At 44.1% G+C, this 25,906-nt stretch overlaps 2 protein-coding genes across 3 annotated transcripts in view; both read left to right on the forward strand.

Annotated features, from left to right (window-relative positions):
- SHANK2 (SH3 and multiple ankyrin repeat domains 2) overlaps positions 1 to 25,906 on the forward strand; it is a 274,396-nt gene that overhangs the window by 241,428 nt on the left and 7,062 nt on the right. Inside the window, exons 25-28 of one of the 2 annotated variants that reach the window (XM_058420947.1) lie at positions 15,499 to 15,522; positions 15,796 to 15,926; positions 16,408 to 16,519; positions 17,618 to 20,015. In XM_058420947.1, the coding sequence (XP_058276930.1) occupies positions 15,499 to 15,522; positions 15,796 to 15,926; positions 16,408 to 16,519; positions 17,618 to 20,015 (2,665 nt within the window). The remainder of the gene's footprint in view (positions 1 to 15,498; positions 15,523 to 15,795; positions 15,927 to 16,407; positions 16,520 to 17,617; positions 20,016 to 25,906) is intronic. The other variant, XM_040067120.1, reaches the window with a different exon arrangement.
- On the forward strand, positions 1,541 to 11,143 carry LOC120754028 (uncharacterized). The gene is made up of 6 exons (XM_040067122.1): positions 1,541 to 1,813; positions 2,444 to 2,525; positions 3,170 to 3,205; positions 4,847 to 5,131; positions 5,223 to 5,614; positions 10,004 to 11,143. The coding sequence occupies exons 5-6, from the start codon at positions 5,536 to 5,538 to the stop codon at positions 10,861 to 10,863; spliced, it is 939 nt and encodes a 312-aa protein (XP_039923056.1). The 5' UTR covers positions 1,541 to 1,813; positions 2,444 to 2,525; positions 3,170 to 3,205; positions 4,847 to 5,131; positions 5,223 to 5,535; the 3' UTR covers positions 10,864 to 11,143.

Genomic DNA, 25,906 nt, shown 5'->3' on the forward strand with positions numbered 1-25,906 from the left:
TGACTGGTTTCGCTGGTTATCTCTGGAGATGGGTTCTGGTTCATTGGGAGAGCCGAGGAAAGGAAAGCAGGACAGGACATAGGCTGTATTTTTTTGATATTCAGGATGGAAGACAGGGTATTTGTGTCTAAACAGGTGACAAAATATTTATGTTTGGATCAGTATGTCATGGGCATTTCTGTCATTTTACTGCAGTTACAAAGCATGAATTACTAAAATTTAACTTCATCTCTGCCACTGACTTCCTGCTTGCAGTAGTTGCCTCACTCGGAGGTAGCTTCCAACCTTGGAATGCGTGCGTGGAGGGGTCGTGTTTCCAAACTACTTTCTGGATTTTGTGGGATACCTGGGATAGGGGGGAGGTGTTCTTTCTTGTGCCTTGTAGTTTTCCAAGAACCATTGAATGAGTAAGTTGTAGCAACTTGTAAACTGAGAGTTGTAGCAGCATCTTGTTGGAGGCAGCACTTAAAATGTGATTCCATTAATACTGAAGAATAACCAGGATATTTGTGTGGCAAATTGAAATGAAGGCCTGAAAAATACTCTGAAAATGAAAGATTAAGGGAGAAATTTGAGGTCGTAATTTTCATCATCATGATGGGAAAATAGGTATCATTAGAGCTTCAAAATTAATATTTTAAAACTTTAAATTTAACTCTGTTCCTAATAAGTTTATGCAGCTGGTGGAGATCTTGGTTCTAAATGGCTTTTCCTTCAGTTTTTGTTTTGATTTATGAATAACTCGATGTGGAGGGAGAATTTTAAAATTATATGATCCTTAAGGAACACATTCAGAAGCTGTAAATGTCTAGATACATGATTTAAAAATTTCCCGCTCCTCAGCTTCCTTTGCTGCCAGGAAATGGGTTTGATTTAGTGAGCAACTCGGGATTTTCAGTGAAAGCTGAAGTGGACAGTGTTGAATTTTAAAAAAACCCTAATATAAAATCCTCTAAGAGAAGGGACAAAATGAAGGATAGAGCATGTTAAGTTTCCACGGCGAAATGGGAATGACAAAATAAATAATCCTTCTGCATTAACAAATAATCTGCTGGCAGTGTCACACGAGTGTCAGTTGTGAGCTGGGGTGGTGCTTTGTTTGTTCTTAGATTTGATATGGTAATCAATATAAAAATATTGATATATACCATATACTGATGACGTATGTGTGTTGGTCCTGGTCTTTGGGGTTTGGTGTGGGCTGCAGCTCCCAACTGCAAATAAAGGATTTTCTCCTTTGAAGGGTTTAGATTCTGTCACCACCTCACAGATACAGAATAACTGTGATATCATCAACACAGGATGTTACCTGGCATCAAGTCTGACCGGCATTTGAATAGAAAAATATCAGTTGATGGCATTCAAAAGAAATATTATTCGCTCTGTGTGCAATAAGCATTCTCACTTCATCCCATTCTTGTTGTCCATTGTTTCAAAGGTGGCACCTTCCAATGGCATCTGAAACAATGAAATTGCAGAGCAAATACATATATAAATGAATGCCAAGCAGTGGATTAGCTCACAGTGTTCTGTTCTGTTTGAAGACACCACTCTCAAAGCCGTCTGGGTTCAAAACTCACTTTTTTTATTTCACTGTGGTGGAGTTGATGATGGAGGTTTGTCTGCAGGGAACAATGGGAATTCCACCAAAGCAACTTTTACAGCACTCACCACGGCAGCTCCTGAGATAGCTCCCAGCACCTGTAGTGCTCCTCTGTAGGAAGAAGGTTTTCACATCTTCACCAGACACTGTTTCAGAAGATGAGAGCAAAAGGCGTCAGGCTCCATGAAGTACTCTTGAAAGTTATCCCTTGTAAGTAATTGATTCACACTACTTATTTGAAATTCTAATGAGGTGACAGTGTAGTAATGAGGAAGAGGTTGTCATCGGGTTGTCATTTATCTCAGGCAGAAAGCAGTGACTCTGGGTGGAATCTGTCAAGTCTGTGTGAAGAAATGCCAGCCCCGTTTGTGGTTGGTGCAGCGAGGTTGAAGACTTTATGGCTTGTAGTGTAAGAGTCGTGGGAGAGTCCACAGCCATGTACGTCTAGGATCAGGACTGTGGCTACAAAAAAAAAAAAAAAAAACCAAAAACCAACCACAAAACACTTTGTGAGAGAAAAGTATTGCAGATAGGCACATTTCAAAAAGGGAACAATGCTAAACCTGTGTTTTCCACGAAAAATAACTCGGCAATGTGCTCGTTAGCAACTTGTGCCACAGAATCCAAGCTTAAAAGGTAACTCCTGGTACTAAAGACTTCTTCAGACCAGGATTTACCTTTCATGAGATGCTTTAACATTTTGGAAACACTGGGAATCCTGAGTAGAGGCTGCTTGAGTCTGTGTGGGTGTTCTCATCTACTCTGTTATTATTTTGAATTTATCAGCTTGTTCTCGAGGATGTAGCGCCCTGTCATGATACTTGTTTTTCTTTACTACAGGATTGTAATTGGAAAGGTTTTCAAAACCTTTCTGCATCAAGCCAAACAAGACAATGGTATAAAAGAAGTTGGAAAAGGAATTGTAAGTGTTACAGAAAATGTGGGGTTTGTAGCATTTGCAAAGAGACACGTTAAAATACCTTGGTTTATGTGAGTGTGACCATGCTCAGATATTATCAATTTAATATCTAAGCACATATTCAAAATCATGAGGGTTGAGGAACAGTTAAAATTGCATGCGTTTCCCAACATGGCACAGTTAGGGCAGTGGAAAACTCTTTCAGCACTTTTAATGTGTTCTCTCTCTTTTTCAGGAGCCAGGGAGATGAAGGACTTATCTCCCTCATCTCAAAACTCCCTTTGCTGCTATTTCTTTTTTCTTTTTTTTCCCCTCCTTCCTTCAAATGTTCACATACCCATGTTAATTAATTTCTAATCTAATTAAAAATAAATGATTTTAGATAATTCCTCATAGTTTGTTTGGTTCTTCCCCTCGGTGTGAAAGCGTGAGAGTTTAGTGTAAGACTAGAGAAGGCTGCAAGTGTCTTAGATCCTCCACTTTCTTTTTGGTTTCTTTGATTTGATTGCCTTTCTTTTGTGACTAGGCCAAATTTTCAAATGCTGTCTCTTAAACAGAATATCAAATTGCCACTTAAATTCCACCTGGCTTGCAGGGTAGGAGTGGGTATTGACTATATTCTCTGCTTTGTTTTTGTTCTTGAACAGAAACCACTGTTAGACAATGACCATTCCTCTTTCAAGGTAGGCTGAATTGCAAGGCTTCAGCATTGCAGGTGTATTCTAAATGCCTGTATCATTATTTCCTTAATAATGAACACGCTGTTAAAGAGCTGGTACTTGAAAATTGTATCTCTAGAAAGGAATTTGAACGTGTCCGTTTTCTGCCCTCCTTAAAAATTACTTTTGATGGTGTGGTTATAATGTGTAAATGTGGCTTGTGTGTAATAATGTGAAGCTATTTTCAGCCCTAGAAACATAAATAAGGCCTTCCTTTGAGAAAGTTTTGAGAGCTCTTTATTGTGAATACCTACCAAGCATTTTCATAAATCATGTAATGGTATTTATAGATACTGAATGTTAAATGATTAATTTTAGTTACTAAAGTTTTTATGTTTTTTGATTTATTTTATAGATTTTTATTATTTTATTTTATTTTAGAGTACTTTGTAGAATTTACAGTATCCCAGAGAGCAGACAAGTATTTTTAGTTAATTTTAGAAGAAATAGAAGAAAAAGTGTTTCAAGTGCCTTTTGTGTTTGACTGCATTGCAAAGCGCTTTTATTATTTCCTCATTATGCTGACTGCTAAAATAATATTCTCTGCCTGTTGTTTGCAGTATGGTAAATGTGTGGTTTGGGCATTGTGATTCAAGCACAATCCTGAAAATTGCTAATTTGGGGTGGGGCTGGAAGAAGTTAATTCCAGATTAAAATGTAGTGGTGGCAGATTGATGAGGATTAGCCTAATTATCCGCATGAAAACTCGGATCATTCCATATCTGTATTATCTTTAACTACACATTTACAGGACATAACTGTAGAATGAGCTTGTTGTTTCTTTCCTCCAATTTTGATCATAAACAACAAACTTGGGTTTAGAACTTAACCTTTAATGTTCTTACTCCGAATTCATGCTTTAGCTAAGGCTAGTTTTTAAAGGCTCAGTGCTGTGTTTGAAGGCCTTGTTATACTTTACCTACTTTTGGTCTTTGAATTTTTACGCGTCTGACCCTGTTTGGTGAGCTGAAAAGAAAGCCATTTGTTCTCAGAGGCCACAGATCCATTTTTAACCATTTTAACCAAACCGGAGTCCCCTGTTTTCCCCCAGGGACACCGTCAAGTGAAATTGCTTCTGTGCCAAGCAATGCTCTCAGATGAGCTCCTGTGGTCTGACCAAGCTCTCTTCTGAAATCAGTAGGTTCTCACCTGCCCATTAGCATTGGGAAGATGGTCTGGACTTTTTTGTTCATTTGCTTCTTTGAAAGCCTTGGCCCAGATCCACTGCTTGCCCAAATTGCCTTTTAGTAGCTCTCCCATCCACAGCCATTTTTATCCAGTCACTTCCCAGCCATTCTTTTACAAATTAGGTAGGGCAAGGCCTTTGGCATATATATGGGAAATGCCAAAAACCTAAGAGGAATGCAGTGCAAATAATGGCACCTGCTTGATTTCAATGCTGGTTTTTGGTTTTTTGTTTTTTTTTTTCCCCAGACTTGGAAACCTAATTATATGTGTAATCACACCTGGTCTTCATGCTAAAAACAAGCTACTTGTAATTAAAAATAAAATAAATTGGGGAAAAAAATTGAATCCATAAGATAAAAACAACACCACAACCATCTTTTTCTGCAGTTTAAAAGAACCTCTATGCATTTTGAACAGGCACACGTGAAGACCACCCCTTTAGTTTTGGTGCTGCTTCTGTAACCCGTTTTTGCAGATTACTGACAAGGAAGCAAATTTTATCGGCTAATGGAGGAAATTAAACTAAATCTGCAGACCCGTATTTAGGGAAGGCGATGGAACAAAAGCATGTGCAGTGCCTGACACTAAGGGCTGTGTGCCCAAACCTGTTGCCACCATGGAAGGATGAATGACCAGTGTTCCCACCACTTTTCCAAAGGAAAAATGCATGTGCCCAGTATTTGCCTGCAGATGCTGGACCAGGTGGGTGATCCTACAGCACCGAGGTGCCGTTGGCATTGTCTGAAGTGTTGCATAATGCGCCTGGTACAGTTTCTGTCTGTATCTATCTTAGGTATTTACAAGGCACCTATCACCTTGGTACCTAAGCAGTTTGAGAAATGCACCCACCCCAGGAGGGATGATGAGATACAGACAGAGGCCCAGGTCCAGAGCAGCAGAGGCAGGGCCCGGGAAGCTCCCCCGCTGTGTTCCCGCTGTTGTTGAGCTCCTGGCCCGCTTGTTGTGGCCAAGGGACATCTCCATCCACCTGTCTGTCAGCAGGAAGAGACGGTGTCCCAGCCCTCCCGTGCAGCTCCGCTGGTGGGCAGTCTGAAAAGGAAAGATAATGGAAAAGGCAACGATCCGGTAGCAGAGGTGAAACAGGAATGGTGGGATTTCAAAAGGAGGGCTTCTTAAAGAGCAGCACATCTCAGGGGAGGGATCAGCTGCCAGTCCAAGTGGCAGGTAAGGCACAACACAGGCATAAATCTCAAATGTTCTTCAGTGACCAAAAGTTAAAGAAATACTTCTGATGTCTTTAAAGTTTGTGTATATCCAAAGCCCTGCTCTGTTCTTGGCCTCTTCCTCTACCTCTGCAGCTGAATCAACCATTCAGTAGTTCTCTGTGTATCTCAACCCAGTGATTGCTGCAGTCCTAAAAATGCCTAATGACCGACACAAAGGACTCTCAGTGGTAACGAAAGTTGTGGTGCAAGGAGACCGCATGCACGGAATAGCAGTGCTCCAAAATAATGGACATATTCATGAACCTAAAGGCTGGAATAAACTTGGCTTTGATCAGCATGCTCAGGGGGCAGGATGAGGCAAACCACAGCTCTCCCCTGCAGGCACACCTGGAGCAGCTCTCCTGTGGCCTCCAGGAGCACCTGCTGATCCACCAGGTCAGATCAGGCTCTGTGTCAGCCCAGGGAAACACCCAGATAAGCAGCAGGAACAGTGAATCTGTCTGGCAGATTATGCTCCTCTGCAGAAAGAGAGGACCTGTCCAACAGAGGGGAGAAAGGGAGGTAGCCAGCACTTTGGTGGAGGCTCACCAGTTCCTATTGCATGGACCCCTTCAACCCAGATCACTTTTTATTCCTTAAACACCACAGAGTCACTGAGGTGAAAAAAAGCCAGCCTTCAGAAACCTGTGAATCCCAGGAGGCTTTTGGAAATAGCTGCATAGTACCCACAGTGAACAAACACTAAAGCTGAAGTGCAGTGGGTCACTGACTTCCAGAAGTTTCTGCTCCCTTTAGCCCATTTGCACACTCCTTCCTGAGTCCCTTCCTTGGCTATTTAGGGATGGAGGTGGAGGTCCTGCCCCAGCAGAGCAAGGGATGTGAGGTTAGGAATGTGAACCTTGGAGGCTGCAGGTTTGATGGCTGCTATCACTTGGTATAAAGAAACCTGTAAAAGACAGAAGTGACCTATTTTGCCTGTAAGTCATATCTGTATCACTGTGAGCAAAATGCTGCATGTAGGAATGGTGTGTCAGGTGGAAATTGCTAGAAAGATCAGGGGATATGACCTCTTCCCTTTGCTTCACACCCAAGGAAGCCAGCTGTGCTTCTTTGTACCCACTCTATTTAAAGCTTGAAAAGAATCAGATTTCTTTTTTTTTTTTTTTTTTAAGTATGTTAACAACAAAGTGAGGTCAGCCATGTTGGTGCATGGTTTGATCCATGGTCCGTTTTGACTTCACAGTTGTAGTGGCCTCTCTCTCCCTTTTTTTTTTTTTGGAAGTGACCCCTTTTCCAAGGAGTAAGAGGCAGGTAGTTGAGGTCACCCTGTCAGCTGTCCAAACTAAGGACAGATTCTGGCTGAACCCAGTTTGGCAGTGCCCCTGCTGCTCCTGGCACACCTCTCCCACAGCCCCAGCCTAGGCCCTGGTGCAACCAACCCGACCAAGATCTGCCCAGAATTTAGGGCAACGTTTGGTCAGCAAGGAGTGGATTTCTTGGGCAGAGACTCACATGTTCATCCAGGTGGTGTCAGCCAGTGGCCTCCAGGCAGTTTTCCCATGATTGCTCCTTAGTGAAGGAAAGTTTGTGGAAGGCCGTACCTGTAATGTACCCTCGGTTCCCCATGCCCCATGGCAATGCTTCCCAAAGCTTCCAGAAACCGGAGCTGCTGAGAGATGCTGGACACCTTGTTACAAACAATAATGATGGTTATTCTTTCTTCTCATTGCCAGCCAAGTTTACCAACCTAACCTAAAGCCTGTGCATGTATTCATTATTCAGAAGTATTCGTCAAGATTTTCCACAGTTAACCTTCTGCCCAGGGGTTTACACAGACTCTGCTTTTTGTCATTTGTGTCATTGGTCACTGATTGCCAGATGCTGTTCTTTCAGCTCTGAAAGGCTGAAAAGGCTGATTGGGAGAATGGCAAGTGATAGTATTTCATAGGACATAAGGAATTTTGCAAAAATTTATTCAGAAAATTACTGCATTTTTTCAGAGAAATTTTTCTTCACGAGCCTCTGGCAAATATGTAGACATGCACAAATAACAAAAGGGTTCTGATCCCCCTGACTCTGAACAAACTGGACACAGTGATACCATTTACAGAAGTATTCATAAATCAGAGTGGAGCTTGGAGGTTTTTTATTTCATTTTGCTTGTTTTTGACTTCCAGTATAGTTTCATTCTACTACTTACCAGTTGCTAGGTGGGCTCTGTTTAGAACACTTGCCAGCTAAATGGGGTTTTTGAATATGTGGAATTTTCTGTTGACATGTCAAAAGAAATGCCAAGACATTCAGTATGACCAGTGGCTCTGCCAGAATGAGTACTTATGATCCCTTACCTCACTCCGATTCCATAGCCTTTAACTGAAGTGTGTGTTTGCTTTGTGTGGTAAAAGTAGGTCCCCTGTTTTTTTGTTCTTTTTTTCTTTTTTTATAATGTGTACTCCAGTAGGAAAATGCTGAGAAATAATTTCATGATCTTACCCTGTATTTGTTAAGAGAGCTTTGCTAATGAAGGGATGCAGCTATGGCTGTATTAGAAAAAGCAGGAGAAGAATTGCAAAGGAAGAAGCGGTTCTTAGTTAGGTTGATATATAGTCCCTTTCAAATCTCCATGGAGTGGAAGAGTCAATGATTGCATGACAGTTTGTCCCTAAAATTCATTTTCATAAGGAGCTCATGCCTTTTTACAAATACAATTTCATCCTCACTTTCCATAAAACATGCAACTGGACAGTCCAGCCAGACACAGAGAGAATATGAATACTTTGAATGTGAATACTTTGAAGTAGTGAATATGCTAAATGCACGAATAATATCCATTATTTTAGCACTTAAAAGTCATTGTCCAATGAAGTCACACAGAATCCCTTTTAGAGCACCATAATATTGCAGGCACATGGGTATAGAAATAATGAGTCCCACATTATGGTCCACAGAGATTGATATAGAGGAGGAGGGATCCTTGGCTCTGTCAGAAAAAGCTTTTCAATTCATAGTGTTTCACATAAAATAATTAAAAAAAAAAATTTTGAACAAAACCCTGCCCTAATTCATAAACAGAACCAAAATTATGGTTTAACATGACCTCAGCAAAACCTTGCAGATGTAAGCGTACAGCTTCCACTGAGGTCTGAAGAGCAGTATTTCAAAAAGCAGAAATTAATCCTTAAGAAAACAAAAACCAAAAAAGCTTTTTTTCAAGTCTGGGATGCCAGAGAGTAGGCATGGCAGTGATCTGGCACTCAGGCCACAGTGGTGTGAGCAGCAGCAGCAGCCTGGTGGGGTCACAACCCGACCGACAGCAGCGCTTCTCTCAGCTGGCCCTTGCCTGAGTGTGGGGAATGCAGGGCTTTGGGCTGCCTCCTTCAGCCACTGCCCCAGGGTGATTTCTCGTGAACAAATTGGCCCCCTTCAAAAAAAAAAATTTAAAAAAAAAAGTGTACTCATTTTTTAATCTGAAGTAACAGAAAGTGTACAGAGTCCCAGCCACAGCCTCACGTAATACAGAGCGGTACAGGACAGAGCTGGGCACATCACGCTCCTTGTGAGCTCGTGATTCCTTTGAGTGCAAAATCCTGAGCCTTTCCTGCTCTTTAGGAGGTCATTTTTTTTCCCTAGAATTGCCACAGGGAAGTGCTTGCACCCAGATTTCCACCACGCACCCTCAGGCAAGCGAAGAGGTAGCCAGGGGAGGGCAAAACTCAGTTCATTTCCAGGAGACAAAGAGATCCTGGTGAGCAATGCCCTCAGATAGCATTTCCTACCATTTGGGGAAGAGAGCAAGGAAAATCCGGCAAATGTTGGGGAGGGCATTGCTCATGGGATAATCCCATGGACGGCCACCGTCACGCTGCAGCGCTGATTTGGGAGAGATTTTGGGTGGGGGTGACGTGAGACATCGGACAAAAGTGAAGATAGCCAGCAGTGCTTCAGAGCAACAAAGGGCTGCCCTCAGCCAGTGGTGGAGCACATCTGGCACCCCAGGAAGCTCAATTGGACCCTTGGCCCTGAGCTCGTCCCAGGGATTTCTGACTGACACCACTGCAGTGCATAGGTGAGCTTCTCGCTAGGTTCACTGACATTTTCCTGTCACAGTCACGCTGAGGGGAATTTGGTAGCTCGTGCCTTGGGATGCAGCATGGCTGTGTGTGTTCTGGGTACAGGACAGTGTGCATTGAGACCAAAAGTGCTTAATGACGCCAATTGCCACTTGCCCAATGCAGTCACTAAACTTTAGTCCGCCCTTCCGTTTGCCCAAACACATACACTCTGGCTTCCCAACTGGCTTCTTTCTATGTGTTGTCCAATGCATGTAGATACCTCCATCTGCCTGGCCTCAGATACAGTGGTTGTTGCTCCTCTATTTGATTGCCAGATGTCACTGGGGAGCAAGATGGGGAGGTTCCTGGATCCTCGGGGCAAGCCAGCCATCACCGAGGGAGCTCGCTGTCCACGCCGGCCGAAGAACAGGAATCCTCGGTGCCTGCCTCTGATGAAGACTCGCCAGCCAGGACCACAGAGAGCTGGCAGTGGCCGCTGTCCTCATCTGAAACGCACAGCAACGTTGGGGAGGATTTTGAGGGATTTCAAACGCCGGCGCGGACTCCGGAGTGCACCATGGACATACAGTCTCCCGGGGATCAGTCACTCAGTAGGACTCCTCAGTTTGAAAGTGACTCTCCTGAGGAGGAGGGAAATGATGAGATGAATGAAGAGCGCTGCGGTGTTGAGCCTGTCCCTAGGGATCGGGGTTGGAGAGGGCAGCCCCAGCTAACAGAGGGAGAGAAGCTGTTGATGGAAACCAACAGTAGGATTGTGCAGCTGCTGGAAAATATCAAGAGGGAGCATGCACAGTCCATGGGTCTCATGTCCCAGTCCATGGGCCGTATGGAGCTGCAGCTGGGCATTGTGGCTACCTCCACAAGAGCCATCCATAACTACCTGTCAGAGATTTTAGCTTTCCTCAAGCAGCCGAGGACGCAGGTCCTCGAAACGCGCATCTCCCAAAGAGCCACCCCCCATGTCGAGTTGACGTGTGCCTCGACATGGACTGGTGAGGACGCAGTGGCATCCTCCACTGTGTGCTTACCAGGGGCCGAAGGGACGAGCGACTCTCGCGACCCGCCGCAGGCCACCCTGCCTTGTCGCAGTGGCCGGCTGCAGAGAGCCATAACCGAGAGGGCCTCGCTGCCCATGCCTCCACGCCAGGCAAAAGGGGGAGGGAAGAAAAAATAACCACTCCATAGGATTTTTAGAGTTTTTTTTAATGTGCCTGTCCTTTTAATTCTTAGCCATAAGGCCATCGGTGGCAGAGTTCAACCATTTCCTACATTGGCTAACATTGTATTCTGGCTGACTAGATTAGTCTAACATTTTGTAGTTTATATTTGCACTGTTAACGATGTGTGCTGCTGGTATTTGAAGAACATTTGCCTCTGTTCTTTCACTTTAACTTCATACGAGCATTTTTTTACTCTGTGCCAGGCATTCATTGCTTTTCTTACAAATACAAGTCATTTCTTGAGGCAGCTGTTTTTTGAGTTTTCTTTCTCCATTATCCCACCCCCTCTGAGCAAGCACTCGGGACTTGGTGGTAAGTATAGAGGTCTTGGCAATACTCGCCTCCCAAACTGTGTTCGATCAGTCTTTGCCTGGTGTTTCTGGCATGCCAGCCTGAGGTGTTGGGGTATAGCCTGTACTGGATCCATGACCATTCTTATCCTCTGTGGGTCTCACCAGCTCACTTCCTAAGACCCTCGGTGGAGCTAATCCACGTGTCTTGGCTATGTCGTACAATAAGTAATGTTGCCAGGATCATACCTCATATTTCTCTTTTTGGGGGCCGTGTAGTGATGTGCCACCAGATCTATCTGGGCACCTGACTCTCGTTTTCAAACTTCATTTGATGATGGATCTGGTGGCTTGATGGGCAGCATTATACTTTTTCCTCTGAGAGAGTCTGGGGATTCGGAACCAGGAGTCACTGAGCAATGTGTCCTACGGGGATAAGAGCCATCTCCTGCAACAATTCTATTAGGAGGAGACTGTCCCCTCTAATTATCACAGATACTAATTATTTAAGAAAAAGAAAAAACAAAATAAAACAATAAAAGCAACTTGCCTAGTAGCCAGACCTCTTGAGAATGTAAAAGTCATGACATGCTGTTGGGTACTGTGCTACTCTGTCTGTGATTAAGAGCTTTTCATCAGAGATGAGACCTACATCTTGATAAAACACAGCTACTCTCTGTGCCTTTAGGCCGTCCAATTTCCTGAGGGCTGGCACCCTGAGCAGGGCATGGGTCCCATTGGTAACCCAACAGGGCAGACGGAAATGCACTTTGGCAATAAATTACTTTATATCTGTTGGTGCTGCCTCTCTCGGGGGAATTTAATATAGTGGCACTCAAACTGCTATATGCATGCAGAGGCATCAGACTGGCTTTTACATGTGGTTATCCCTGACAGTTCTCGGGAAAGATGCTGCTCCCAGGAGCCCCTGGAGCGGTGGGGACAGGTTCTCACAGGTGTAGCATGGCTCCTATGTTTGACTCTCAACATGCTGTTGTGACTTCTCGGGAAGGTGCAGAGCAGTTTCTATGGAAAATACCAGGGAATTATGCCAGTAGGCCTAAAAATCCTCTTCTGTGACTACAGCTGAGCTGTGCTCTCTGGACAGTGAGACCTAGAATCTTCTTCCCTGTCTTCCAGCGAGGCTGAGGTTATCCAGAGCAAAGCAGATTAGAGTTTGTAACTCTGCCAGCCGGCCACAATCTGCTCCTGTAAAAGTGTGTGTGCGTGTGTGTTTGTGGCTGTACTCTGCTAAACGACCGGCTCAAGGAGGAAATGCAGCTGGCACGGCCAACCTCCAGTGCAGGCTTTTCCCACATTCCTTCCTTTTGACCTTCATCCAGCTGCATTCCTTTTAAAAACCCCGTTCGAGGCAGACTTCTTTGGGCCACCCTGTCAATGCACCTCACAGCAGGTGCCAATTTTTGCATCCGCTTTGTGGCTTTTTTCTCTCTCTTTTTGCCAGAGTTATTTTTAAAGTTATCCTCAGAAAATTTCCAACACAAGCTTGTGAGCCTCCCCTCTCATTGGTACGAGGAGTGCATGCTGCAGAGTATTTGAGGTCACAAGGAGGTTGGGAGGAGAGCTAATCAGTGAGCCTGACAAATTATTCCACTAGGAGTATGTTTGGAACGTGTGGTTCGGGTGCAGGAGGGGTTTGCACTCTGGGGCTGTGGAGTCAAACAGCTCGAGGCACAGGTTTAGCCCAACAGGTCTTCTTTCTCTGGGATGAGTCTGAGTGAGGCTGACTCCAGTTCAGCCAGTCCATTTCCTTGGCCTGAGGAGCACGTTCGATAACGCAGTGAGGATGTTTTTGTTTCACGTTGTGCTTTCACTCCAGCAGGGTGGGGCAGGCGTTCAGATTTTGACGTTTCCCCCAGGACCCGCCATGTAGCTGCCGCCATTTAGGATCAGTCTCCACGTGCTGGCTGCTTCTGTGGCCTCACTTTTTTTTTGTTGTAGTAGCTCCAAAATGGCAACCTCCACTCTACCTTTGCTTTCTGGTCCAGGGGCAGTAGAGCAAGAGAAGGAGCTGTGCAGTGCTGCCGTTGGAAGTGCCACGTGAGGAAGCCCTAAAGAGTTCCTTGCAGAGCAGCTCTAGCTTTAACCTGACCTCCTCTCCTCTTTCCGAGTGCTTTGGCTAAATGTGGCAAATGGGAGAAGCCATAGGGTGAGAAGGACTGAAAACCTCTCTACAGACAAGAAACTTGCCATAAACTCACAAAACCAGGGTTTTTTTTCCCCACATGGAAATAGTAGATGGTTTTAAGAATCTATACCAACTGATATTTTGGTCAGATCCAAAACTAGGATCTGACTTCTAGGACTGTCTAGCAAAACCAGTGCAGTTGGATGGTATGTATGTTTCATCCCCAAGAAATATTTTCATGCTTTTCCAAGTGTCCGTCATGGCCTCATCACTCTTTCCCTGTAGCTTTTTGTTGTCTGAATGGGTATCTGGTTACACGTGTCTGTTCAAAATAAAGGGGATCACTTCTTACATGGTGTATTTCTATTTCTCATGTGCAGACTGAGTGCTTCAGTTTCCAAGGCTTCCTTCTTTCTGTATCCCAAAGATAGTTGTTTGGCTTCTGGGATGAGAACAAGGGTGGGAGAGCCTTAAGAGGAGATCTCTACCCAGCTGAAGCTCTTGGTGATAGATCCCTCGAGTACCATTCTGCAGTCCAGACATATTTTTGCTGTGTAGGGTAAATGTTCATGGTCACACCGTTGCTTTCTGATGCCTTTTGCTGAGCAGAAGTGCAGATATTTTTCTTTCAGAAGTTTGTATTACGGAGCCTTATGAAATGTGACGTGAGGTTGGTTTTTATTTTTGAATACACGTGAGGATTTTAATTTTTTTTTTTTCCTTTTCTCCTTCCACTGGGTGATTAAAACACCACAAAAAATAAAGCAGACCAATGAAAAGACTTGAATGCTAACTTCAATTGAAAAGAAGCAGCAACACTACACTTGTGAGACAGTTTTCAGCAGCGTTCAGCTTACTGGTCCTGCTCAGCCTTTCCTTTCCTGCCTGCTCCCTGACCCTCTGTGACACTGAAATATCCACTTCTAGGACAACCTTCTTCTTAACCTGAAGGCTAAAATATTTTCCATCTCTTCTTCTCCTGCTCTAAAATATCATCCTTGCATCAGCCAGATCTACTGTACAGAGGGATCAAAAGCTCTTTTCCTTCTGCCTTATTCCCATCCATATCAATATCCAGGGGGTGCACTGCTCTCCAGAGAGGTAAAATTTAAATCCCTAAATACAGTACCTGGGATAGTAACACCAGCTCTAGATCGCCTTAAAAACCTGGGGTTATTTTAAGTCTGAAGTATCCTAATGAAGTAACTATCCTCGTTTGACAAATAATCGATTATTTGGAAGATGGAGCTAATTGCTGAAAAGTAGCATTGCTCTGACCCGTGTTGTGGAAGCCTAGGAGCCAGGCTGAGGTGTTCCATTCACAGAAAGGCCACAAGCTATGCAACTAATCCTGGTTTTGGTGAAACTTCAAAGGGAAAGACACTAAATTAACGTGATACAGGCAAGCAAATGCAATGGAAGGCGTAGTAAGGAAAACTGTTGGTGTGATTCCAGTTCGGATTCTAGTAGAAATTCCAGACTCAAACTCTCCTGGTGGCTTGGGCTAGTGATTTAACTTCTCTGTGCCTTGGTTTCGTAGCAGTAGAAGGGGCAAAAAAAGGAGCTGTCAGGCACTAATTAGTTGATTGTAGTGTACTTCAAGGTCTTCAGTGTGAGGGAGTAACATTTTGTATTAATTGCTGATGAACCTTGTTTGTGACCAAAGCTGGAGACGGGGCTAACACCAGTGCTCAGCTTTGGAATATCCCGAATTGAACTTTTTCCTGTATTTTACCATCACATCATGCCATAGATCAGAGTCCCAAATTCAACTGTCGGAGTTCTCACTCAGATTTGGACTTTGCCTTTTTTTGGTCTGCTTCTGACCACAACTAGATACATTCCCAAACTGTCCAGTTATTAAAATAAATCTAAAAAAATAAAAAACAAGAAAACCAAGAGTGCATATAAAAGTTTCATTGAAACAAAGGGATGCAGTTAGCAGTGCTAGCCTACAAGTCCAAGGGTGTGAACAAATCAGGATGTGATTACTTAAGGAGAATAGGCATAAAAGAGCACTTCTGGAGTACTTGTTATTGTCCAAAATATCACTGAAATTCTGATGATTAAGTACAGTCTGCTTATCTCTATTTGAAACAGTGCTGTACGGATTCACTATTTCTAAAGGTCTTCTTTCCATTTCTATATAGATATTCTCCCTTCACATTTTGAAGGTTTGAAGAAGAGGATTGTTTTTCGAGTCACACTAAGTAAACATTAAATGCATGCAGGCTTAAAACTAAAGCATGCATGTTATGTAGCAGCAATAAAAAGTGCTCGGCTTGCACGACTTATGATGCTCAAGCGTTGCCTTGTTAAAATGCCAAAAAACCTTTTTCTTTGCATTTTTTTGAAAAGTAAATCTCTTCCTTTGACCTTGCAATAATTAACTTTTCCGTTTCTTTGGATGAGCGATATTTATTTTACTGAATGCTTTTATATTACAGATAAGGTGGATGAAATAGTGCCAGTTTCCAAGCCATCAAGAATTGCAGACAATGCAACTGTGGATTCCAGAGTGGCAACTATAAAACAGCGGCCTTCTAGTAGATGTTTTCCCTCAGCTACAGATATGAATGTGAGTGGGAGCCACGAAGCACTGCTTTATTCCTACTAATTTATCTAATTCCTTGATTAAATAGTGCCCAAGGCATTGTAAGGGAAGAATTGACATTAATACTATAGCACGTATTAAAAGTTAAATGCCAGAACTCTGAAATTGCATCGTTCAAGTGCAGAATTTATTCTTACAAAACTTTGCAGGTAAAAAAAAGATAATTGATTTTATTGCATTTTTGGCATGCTTTTCCACTACCCACCTTAAGCTGTTGCCTTGTAAATAATATCAACAAACTCCACTTACAGCTGCTGTCCTTTCAGGAGTGTCTAAACAAAGCCCAGCCTTCCCTTTCTCTCCCCCTCCTCCCCCAAAATAACCCCAGACTTACTATTTTCCATAAGAATTCTCAGTGAAAGGGGTAATGGATGAGGCGTTATTTCCACGTGGGAGAGGCTTTCATACTTTAATGCTGTTGGGGTTTCTGTTTGTTCTTTTGTAGTCCATGTATGAGAGACAGGGTATTGCTGTGATGACACCCACTGTCCCAGGGAGCCCTCAAGGTCCTTTTCTGGGTATACCTCGGGGTACAATGAGAAGACAAAAATCTATAGGTAAAATGCCTCTCTTGTGTGGTGTTGTTCATTGATAGCATACTTTAAGTAACTCTGCTTCTTTCCTAAAGCGTGTTTCTCCGACATCTTTACCCCAGTGAATGCCTGCTTAATCTTTATACAAACCTCATGAGAAAAGAAGTTTGTAAGGTGGTGTAATTCCCACATTCTGCTTGGCAAGTACAGAATTAAAATTCGATTACTTTCTTTAAAATGTGCCCTCTAACAAGGACAAAAAAAAAAAAAAAAGGGAAAAAAAAAAAAAAAAGAAGAAAATCCGTACAAACCTTTTGAAAAACATTAGGACAAAATATTATCTTTTTTTTTCCTTGTTATTGAGGTGAAAACATTGTAATGCTGTGTAGTTTACAAAGAAATCCTACTGATCAAATGGACTAAAATTCACCTTTTTTTTTCATGTTTCAAATGATGACAATAGATGTTTTTTTACAACAAACAGCAGACCAAATCTGGGCTTTTTTGTTCTTGTTAGTAATCTTAACAGTGACTTTTATCAATTTAGAAACGCATTATGCTGATGCAAAATTAGCATCCAAGCTATCCCAATATTACTCAGTTTATTTATGTTCAAAGCCATATTTGTAATAATATAATGTCATCTTTTGAAATTCAACATTATGGGGTGTTTTTCCTCAATAGGATCTTCCCAGTCCCTCTGCTAAATTTCAATTGCATCTTAAAAATTCATTGGGTTTCTGAGTTGTTTTATTGTATGCATTTGTAGAGTGCTGGAGCAAAGCAGAAGCGGCTCCTCTGCACAGAATGTCTTCCCTCTTCAATATTTTCAAAGAAAATGTGCTTTTCTACAGCCACCTTGATGATACATAAACCCCAAACATTTGCCTACACATCAGTTTAATTAAAATTCTGTAGCGTCCTTTTCAATCCTGGCACCTGGCATGCCCAACAGGAAAGAACGATTTTGGTGGGAATCAACCTACAGGCCTCTTTTGAGATTTTGCGCGCTCATGCCGCGGGGAATGCACCCTGGAATTTTGGGTTGGATGGAGAAATAGTTCAGCGTGAGGGATCCCGGTGGATGTGGCCGTGTTTTAAATGCACTCTCTGATTTTTCAGGAATAACAGAGGAAGAGCGGCAGTTTCTGGCCCCTCCTATGCTGAAGTTTACCAGGAGTCTTTCAATGCCTGACACCTCTGAAGATATCCCACCGCCACCACAGTCCTTACCTCCCTCACCACCGCCCCCTTCCCCCTCCCTGTACAACTCCCCCAAATCCCTGACGTCCCGGAGCTACGGAACGATCAAACCTCCATTTAACCAGAATTCAGGTGCAAAAATCTCTTTGGTTAGGCCCGAGAGCGTGGGGACGATGATAAGGGACAAAGGGATCTATTACCGGCGGGAGCTGGACCGATACTCCCTGGACTCGGAAGACCTGTACAACCGGAGCGCCGCAGCTCAGGCGAATTTCAGGAGCAAGAGGGGCCAGATGCCTGAAAACCCCTACTCCGAGGTCGGGAAGATCGCCAGCAAAGCAGTTTATGTGCCCGCCAAGCCAGCCAGGCGGAAGGGGATGCTGGTGAAACAATCCAACGTGGAGGACAGTCCAGAAAAGACCTGCTCCATTCCGATCCCAACCATCATCGTCAAAGAGCCATCCACCAGCAGCAGCGGGAAAAGCAGCCAAGGGAGCAGCATGGAGATCGATCCCCAGTCTTCAGAGCAGCCCGGGCAGCTCCGGCCCGATGACAGCTTGGGAGTCAGCAGTCCATTTGCAGCAGCCATCGCAGGGGCCGTGAGGGACAGGGAAAAGAGGCTGGAAGCGAGGCGCAATTCCCCAGCCTTCCTCTCCACAGACCTGGGAGACGAGGATGTTGGATTAACCCCACCGACACCACGGATGAGGCAGTCCAAGTTCACCGAGGAGGCGATGTTCAGCAGCGAGGATGGTTTCAGACAGCTCATGTCGCCATCGCCAATCCCAGCCCCTAGAGAGCCTGAAAACCTTTTTAACAGCAACGAGCCCAGCAACCAGAGCGACTCAAGGACATTGAACGCTCCGTCCAAAACGAAAGGTACTGACAACAGTACGGCGGCAACCAAGCCCACAAGCACTCCCGGCTCGGATAGCTATGTCCACCCGGTCACAGGGAAACTGTTGGATCCAAACTCGCCACTTGCCCTTGCGCTCTCTGCCAGGGACAGAGCCATGAAAGAGCAGACACAGCAGATTCCAGGCAAAGGGGATGCTGTCAAAACTGACCTTAACAAACCGCTTTACATCGACACCAAGCTGAGACCCAACATGGAAACGACTTTTCCTGTTACTGCCACTGTCACCAGGCAAAATACCCGCGGCCTGTTGAGACGGCAGGAGACTGAGAACAAGTACGAGATGGATGCAGGGAAAGAGAAGAAAGCTGAGGAGAAGAAGAACATGTTGATAAACATTGTGGATACCTCGCAGCAGAAATCAGCCGGCTTGTTGATGGTGCACACAGTGGACACGGCAAAGTCGGATGATATGCCCGAGGATGAGGAGGAAAAGGCAGCTGAGATGGAGCCAAGCCCTGAAAACTCCCTGCCAGAGAGGCCGGAGGGCGGCGAGGAAGCGGAGAGCGAGCTGAGCGTCCCTGCCGCGCCCGAGCCCCCGGCTTCCCCCTGCAAAACCATCGTGGCGGCCAGCTCTGTGGACGACCCCGTCATCCTGCCTTTTCGCATCCCCCCGCCCCCCCTGGCCTCAGTGGACATTGACGAGGAGTTCCTGTTCACCGAGCCGCTGCCCCCTCCCTTGGAGTTTGCCAACAGCTTCGACATCCCCGACGACCGCATGGCGCCCGGCTCGGCACTGACAGACCTGATGGCGCAGAGGAAGAACGGCACCCCTACGCCCAGCCAGCCAGCAAACTCCTTGGACGGCAAAAAACAAGCGGGTCTCTCAAACTGTTTGCCTGCCTCCTTCCTGCCACCCCCTGACAGCTTTGACAACGTCACCGACTCCGGGATCGAGGAGGTCGACAGTCGGAGCAGCAGTGACCATCACCTAGAGACAACCAGCACTATCTCAACGGTGTCCAGCATCTCTACCTTATCCTCGGAAGGAGGGGAGAACGTGGATACTTGTACAGTCTATGCAGATGGGCAAACATTTCTGGTGGACAAACCCCCAGTACCTCCTAAGCCAAAAATGAAGCCCATAATCAACAAAAGCAATGCACTTTACAAGGATGCGCTGATTGAGGAAACTGTAGACAGCTTTGTGATCCCTCCTCCCGCTCCGCCCCCGCCTCCCATCAGTGCCCAGCCCAACCTGGCAAAAGTTGTCCCCCAAAGGACATCCAAGCTATGGGGGGACGTGCCAGAGGTGAAAAGCCCGATTCTCTCAGGCCCCAAGGCTAATGTCATTAGTGAATTGAACTCAATACTCCAGCAAATGAACAGAGAGAAATCCTCAAAGCCAGGGGAGGGGTTGGAGTCGCCGACTGGAACGAAAACTGCGAGTCTCAGTACAAGGTAAAAGTAATTAACCAAATAATTTTCTGCAAAGGCTTGTGGGTTTTGTTTGTTTGTTTGTTTTGGGTTTTTTTGTTTTTTTGGTTTTCTTTTTTCTTTCTTTTTTTTTTTTTTTTTGCCATCCCTTTGCTAACCTCTCCTGTAAATCACCTAGATTAAAGAAGAGTGTACTCTGTATTTGCTTAACAAATAGTTTGTGTCAAACAAGAGTTTCTTACACTGTCAACATTTGTGTTGCTTACATGATGGGACAGGAGCTTTCTCGGCCTTCAAGGTTTGCACAAACCTGTCAGTTGTTTTGATGTGAATTTCTTAGATTTCTCTTGAATTTTTTTTCCTCTTTAATTTTTTTTTTCTCTTTAGTGTCTTTCATTCTAAAATGGGGTGATAATTTAATTTTTCTTAAGTCCCATGAGGTATTTTGGCTTCAAACGAGTAAAAGGTGTTTTTGCCAAGGGTTGTTTTGCATTCGCTGTGTGGTGTCATTTGATTCATGCTGAGACCTCTCCTAATCTATTCCATCATAAAGTATTTCAGAGAATTGCTGGCTGAAATCACTTTGCACTGTCCATGTTATTACTAAAACACATCTGTATGGAATGTGGGCATAATATCATGAAATCCACAGTTATTAAAAAAAAGAAAGGTAATTTTGTAAGTATTATTAGGAGGCTGAGATACTTCTTTTTGCAAAAATACCACGCTGGCTTTGGGTTTTTGTGGTTTTTTGGTTTTTTTTTAAGATGCCACCTAAGTCAATTTTATTAGAATTATTCTGGTGGTTAATAAATAGCTCTGCCTTTGGAAAGCTGCTGTACTTTGCAAGCATGAGGATCATTTGTTTATAAGGGAAGGGTGTCTCTGCTGATTGCAAAGATTGCTCATTCAGAAAACTGGGTGATCCGCAGCCTCAGCATCACACAGTTATATATTACTTCCTGCAGGGTGGAAGTCATCAAGCCGGTGATGGTGAGGGAATTCAAGTTCTAGAACAGAGAAAAAGGAATGAAACACGGAAATTCTGGAATTCAGTGGCACTTGACTAAACGGAGGAGAAATTGGGTTGGCTCTGCAGGAAAAGCCTTCGTACATGAAAAAAAACCCACATTATTTTTGCTAGATGTTGATCATGTTTCTTGTTAAGCCCTGTGAACATGGTGTCTGTAGCTTCCTGTGTTTGATATTATTTATCAGCTTTTATTTTTAAACTGCAAGGTATTTCCAGGTTACAGTGCAGATCTTTAGCATCCCTATTTTATTAGAAAATAACTGAGGCTACTGACTACAATACACTGTAAATATGTCAAAGTGCTCTCAGTAATGAGAGCAAAATGATAAATAGGAGTAAATAGAATTTTTTTTCTTTTATGAAAATACATTTTTAAAAGTATAAAGGTGGGGAAAACTTGAAAAACTATAGCACTGTTATGTAAGCAGAAGTAGCCCCATATGTTGCCTTTTAGAGGGAGAGCTGACTTAGTGTTACGAATTTATGTTGCTTTGTTTTCTGTCCTTGAGGTTTTTTAATTTTTCTAACGTGGTTTTGGCAAATTGCTACATCTCCATTATGGAATACAGAGGCTCAATTGTTGGGGGAAAAAAAAAAAAAAAAATCCAAAGCATTGTTTCAGTGGGGTTGAAATCCTGCTTCTTCCCCAAAAAGTAAACACAAACACTCATCTTTGCAAACTGGAGAGAGGATCCTGGGATGTACCAGTGCCAAAAGAGCTGTGAGGGAATAAATGGGATAAGTTGGCAGTGGCAAAGAGCAGGAAAACTCTCGGCTGTCATTTAACTGCGGGAGAAAATGACACCTCCACAGCATTCCCAGTGGGAACAGGAGACAAGAGGGCTGAATTTTAGTTTTTCCTGCCATTTTTCCAAACTGATGTGATTGCTTCTTAATTATGAGCCAGATTGAAGCTGCTAAAACCACCAGGAAAGGTTGCTAAGGATTTCTTTTTTAAGCAAAAAACAATCCAGGAGACAGCAGAAGAGAGCCAGCAATCCAGAGACTGGAGGTGTGTTTGAAAAGGTGCTGCAGGCAGTGTCTTTTCATCTCAGCGAGGGCAAGGCAGGGAGGTGGAAATGGACACATTCACTTGTGGAACCAGAAGCCCTGTGGTTTGGGGGTTTTTTTCCACTGCTTTTACTCCTGCTTCATCTCTCTAAAAGTTAAATAAATTACAGCCTTTCTAGCCCGACTGCACAAATGACACATTTTTTTTACCAAGCTGTCAAATATTATGACCAAGGAATACCATTTTGTGAAAATTTCGAGTGTAAAATCTGGTGTTTAAATTTCAAAGGTAAAATTCCTGGAGTTCCTTGGTATTTTTTTTTTTCTCACTAATACTCTAAAGCTTATGACAACCAATTGTTGAGCCTGCAGCCCTTCTCCATGAGGTAGAATTAGAAAGGGTCCAAGGAGTTTTGGCTCACAAAAAGCAGGGATTCTGCTAAATTGAAGAGCAACCGGTTAGCTCTGTGAACAGAGCAATGATAATAAATGAGCCTGTTCCTATCCTTCAGCCAAGGATTGGGAAGAGTTATAAATAGGAACAGTGTTCACAGCCTCGCTTGGGCGGTGCTCGCGGCGCAGGCAGCCTGATGAAATTAAAAATACGTATCTGCTTATGGGGCCGTACATGAAGTTACAGACCAGATTGGAATCCTGAATCCCACTAGGAATTCTTTTTGCACAGGCAGTAGATGTAAAACTGGGGTTCACTCCAGGCAATTGCCCTGCCAGGGTGGCATAGGGGCAAATTAAACTACAGATGGGTAATGGCTGGCTGCAGCAACCCCTAAAAACCCCTTCTTTGTGTGTTTTTGATAAATGAGGGTTAAGAAGAGATCATTCGGTGGTCCTGAACAGCATTTCTCAATTATTACATTAAAACCACCCTAAACTTGCTTTTATTCTCTGCACCTTGGTTTAGCTATCATTTTCCATTGTGTATTTATAGTTTTCCTGTGGTTCTTACGAAGACACCGAGCTTCAAGATTTTTAAATAGAGCAGGGAAACGCTTGGCTGGGAACCATCTGCTCTTCAGTGGCAGTGACCAGCCTGTGGGATAGGAAAAAGGAGCCCAGTAGGAGAAGGGAAAGGAAGAAGAAGTGAGAGGATGTGCTTGCTTACTTTGTACTGATTAAAGTGTAATTAATGGGTTTGATCACAAGGTCCAGGAAGAGATGTCCAGATCCCGCTCCCAATTTTGGCCACCACTTACTTTGAGGAATTAGGGCCATCAGTTGTGGTGACAGAGTTTTTAATCTGGTTTATCCGTGTCCTCCTGCAGTCAAGGGGGACGGGACGTGTCAGCCGCAATGCCATAAATACAGCAGGGCTATAAATCCACTTGAGAGGCCCCTGGCTTTGATAGGGAGCTGATGGAAGAACTGGGAGAAGAGCAGACCAGGGCTTTCCCTGGGAGAGAGGAGGAGGAGCGTTTACTCCGTCTGTGACCCGGCAGTTGTGTAGCAGCGTGACCATCAGGTGCCAGCCCCTGAGATCCAGGGGCTAAAGACAGGGTGGCTGTGGCAGGAAAAACCCAGGGGCTGCCAGGGACAGACAGCTCAGCCCCCAGGGAACGCAGCATCCTCCCTCCCTCCCTCCCTGCCTCTGGAGCCCCGATAAGGAATATTGAAGCTCCTGCTGCTCTCCACCGGCGCTGCACCAAAATGATCCATGGCTTCGCCAGAGGGAGGAACACTTGCAGTGTTTCTGTGTTTGTCCAGCTCTGTTTGCACAATCCCGTGGCCTCTGGGCACTCTGGCATCACTGCTGGTGGTGGGAAATACGATAAGTGTGGGAGTTACGGAGGATGCTGTGGAATTGAGTCCTCTAGGAAGCATAACCTGAACTGCGCTGGAATAACAAGCTGTAAAAGGGAAACTGGACAGTGGTTTTGGCCATCAATGAATTAGGTTTTTTGCCATGAGTATCTGGAAAAGTTCCTTTTGTTTTTCCACAAACAGGTAAGGCAGAACAGAACTCAGCAGTGAGTCCTTTACAGGGACTGATCCTACGTTTGGTTTTTTGTAAAGGATGTCTGTGTTTGGCAGAGGATGAAATAAGTGGCTTGATTTTTCACTTGCTGCTCTCCCATTAGACTCATTTCACGTTGTTAACTGTTTGCCAGCTGATTTCACAGGACTGCTTGCTTTGTCAGCGATTTCTGCCGCGTTTCAGTCATTCCATTTTGTCATTTTTATTTGCTGTCATGACTGCTGTTGTCAGAGGAGGGCCATGCTGAAGTGCCACGAAGTAAGTGCCGACCATAAAGCATGGACTGTTCTGTGTTGTACATTCTGCTGCTTTTTAATGCTCACTCATTGTTGTTGCATTTCAGTGACTTTGGTGGTGACTGTTTCTCACAGTGCAGTGTGGATTAGACCAGCCTAATCCAGAAATGGTAGCCATCCTAAAATGGGACCTAGGATGTCATCTCAAGGTGAAATAAAAGCCACATTCAGCAGAGGAGTGCTCAGAAAATATGTTGGTAACATGAGCACATAAGACCAGATTCCTGAATGTGTCCGAGCACCTAAACAAGGGGCAGGACTTTTCAGACATGGAGCGATTCTTCCAAATTCTGGGAGGTGGAGGGGTGGGGAGGGATGGTGAACACAGTTTCACACACCTCTGTGAGGCTGAAAGTAAAGACAAACCAGCCCGTGTGGTCCTCTTGTGTCCTTGAAAGCTGTGGGGTTCCCCCCATTCTCCTCCAGCTTCCCTTTTCCCTGCAGTTCTCCAAGCAGAGAGGGCTGGGGCTGCCTCCTGGCCCAGCACCATCCCCTTCCCGCTGCTTTCCAGACATTTCACAGGGAAGCTCCTGCTCCTGCACAGACAGACTCCCACAGACCTTCACGACTACTCCTCACTGGCAGCAGACAGTGAGCATCTCTCAATTCTTCTCCCCAAAATAACAGCGTTGCGAGGAGCCCTGGGTGCTGCCAGTCATCACGTCAGCCCTTGTTCTTCACCTGCCCCCAAAACAGACAATTCTTGGCTTACTTTCCCGCCGTGCAATTCGCCTCTGGCAACAAAGTAAAAATATTCAGAGGTGAAGGTGAAGTTTGGGGTTTGTGCGGCCTCCAAGATCCTTATGAATTTAGTTTCCCTATCCGTGGACTTCCACTCATTGCTCCTCTTGGTTTTTAAGATGCTTTCCTTTGATACAATGGAAAAGCCATGTCAGAACCAGCAAGTCTTCTGGAAAGTTCTAGGGTAAAACAGCTCCCAGGAGCTGAGAATAATGTGGGTTTTTTATATTTCCATGGGAGCTTTGCTGATTTGCTTCTGATATTGAGTTAACAGTAAATTTGAATCTTGCAAATGTAATTTAAAATTTAAAAGAATTTCATGCCTACAAGCTGTGCTGATGGCTTTTATACTTGGAGGCCACATGGTTGTGACACATAGGTTATATATTCTGATTTTAATATGAAGCAACATAATGGGCATTGCAATCAGTGCAGGCTCACAGCAGCAAATGTTTATAAATTACCACCATATGCTGATTCTAATAGAGCAAATTTTATTTAAAATAATTATCGGACTTTTCACCTTTTTTTAAAATGAAATTTGGGCTTGGGCAGGTTTAATATGGATTTAACATGTTTAGGATAACAGATGATCAAATAAGGCATAAGAAATTGCTCTGATTTAAAATCTTGAGATCCCATAACACAACAAACCATGCCTGCTCTCCAGCTGGAATGTGCTCCTTATTGACCAGGGTACCCATCAACCATAAAATGCAAGACAGATGATGGTTTCAAGGCTGTGTCTGCACCTCAGATCATATGGGAGATGTCGCAAATTATAATTTAGGATGCATAGGAGTTACATAAATATCCTTGGGTTTGTTGTTGGGTTTTTTTT

This window comes from Hirundo rustica, chromosome 6, assembly GCF_015227805.2.
Source record: "Hirundo rustica isolate bHirRus1 chromosome 6, bHirRus1.pri.v3, whole genome shotgun sequence".
Lineage (NCBI taxonomy): Eukaryota > Metazoa > Chordata > Aves > Passeriformes > Hirundinidae > Hirundo > Hirundo rustica.

Coding starts and splice junctions, on each gene's coding strand:
- LOC120754028 (XM_040067122.1), top strand. CDS start 5,536: ATGGTGGGATTTCAAAAGGAGGGCTTCTTAAAGAGCAGCACATCTCAG. Junction 5,615..10,003: donor GCTGCCAGTCCAAGTGGCAG/GTAAGGCACAAC, acceptor TTTGATTGCCAG/ATGTCACTGGGGAGCAAGAT.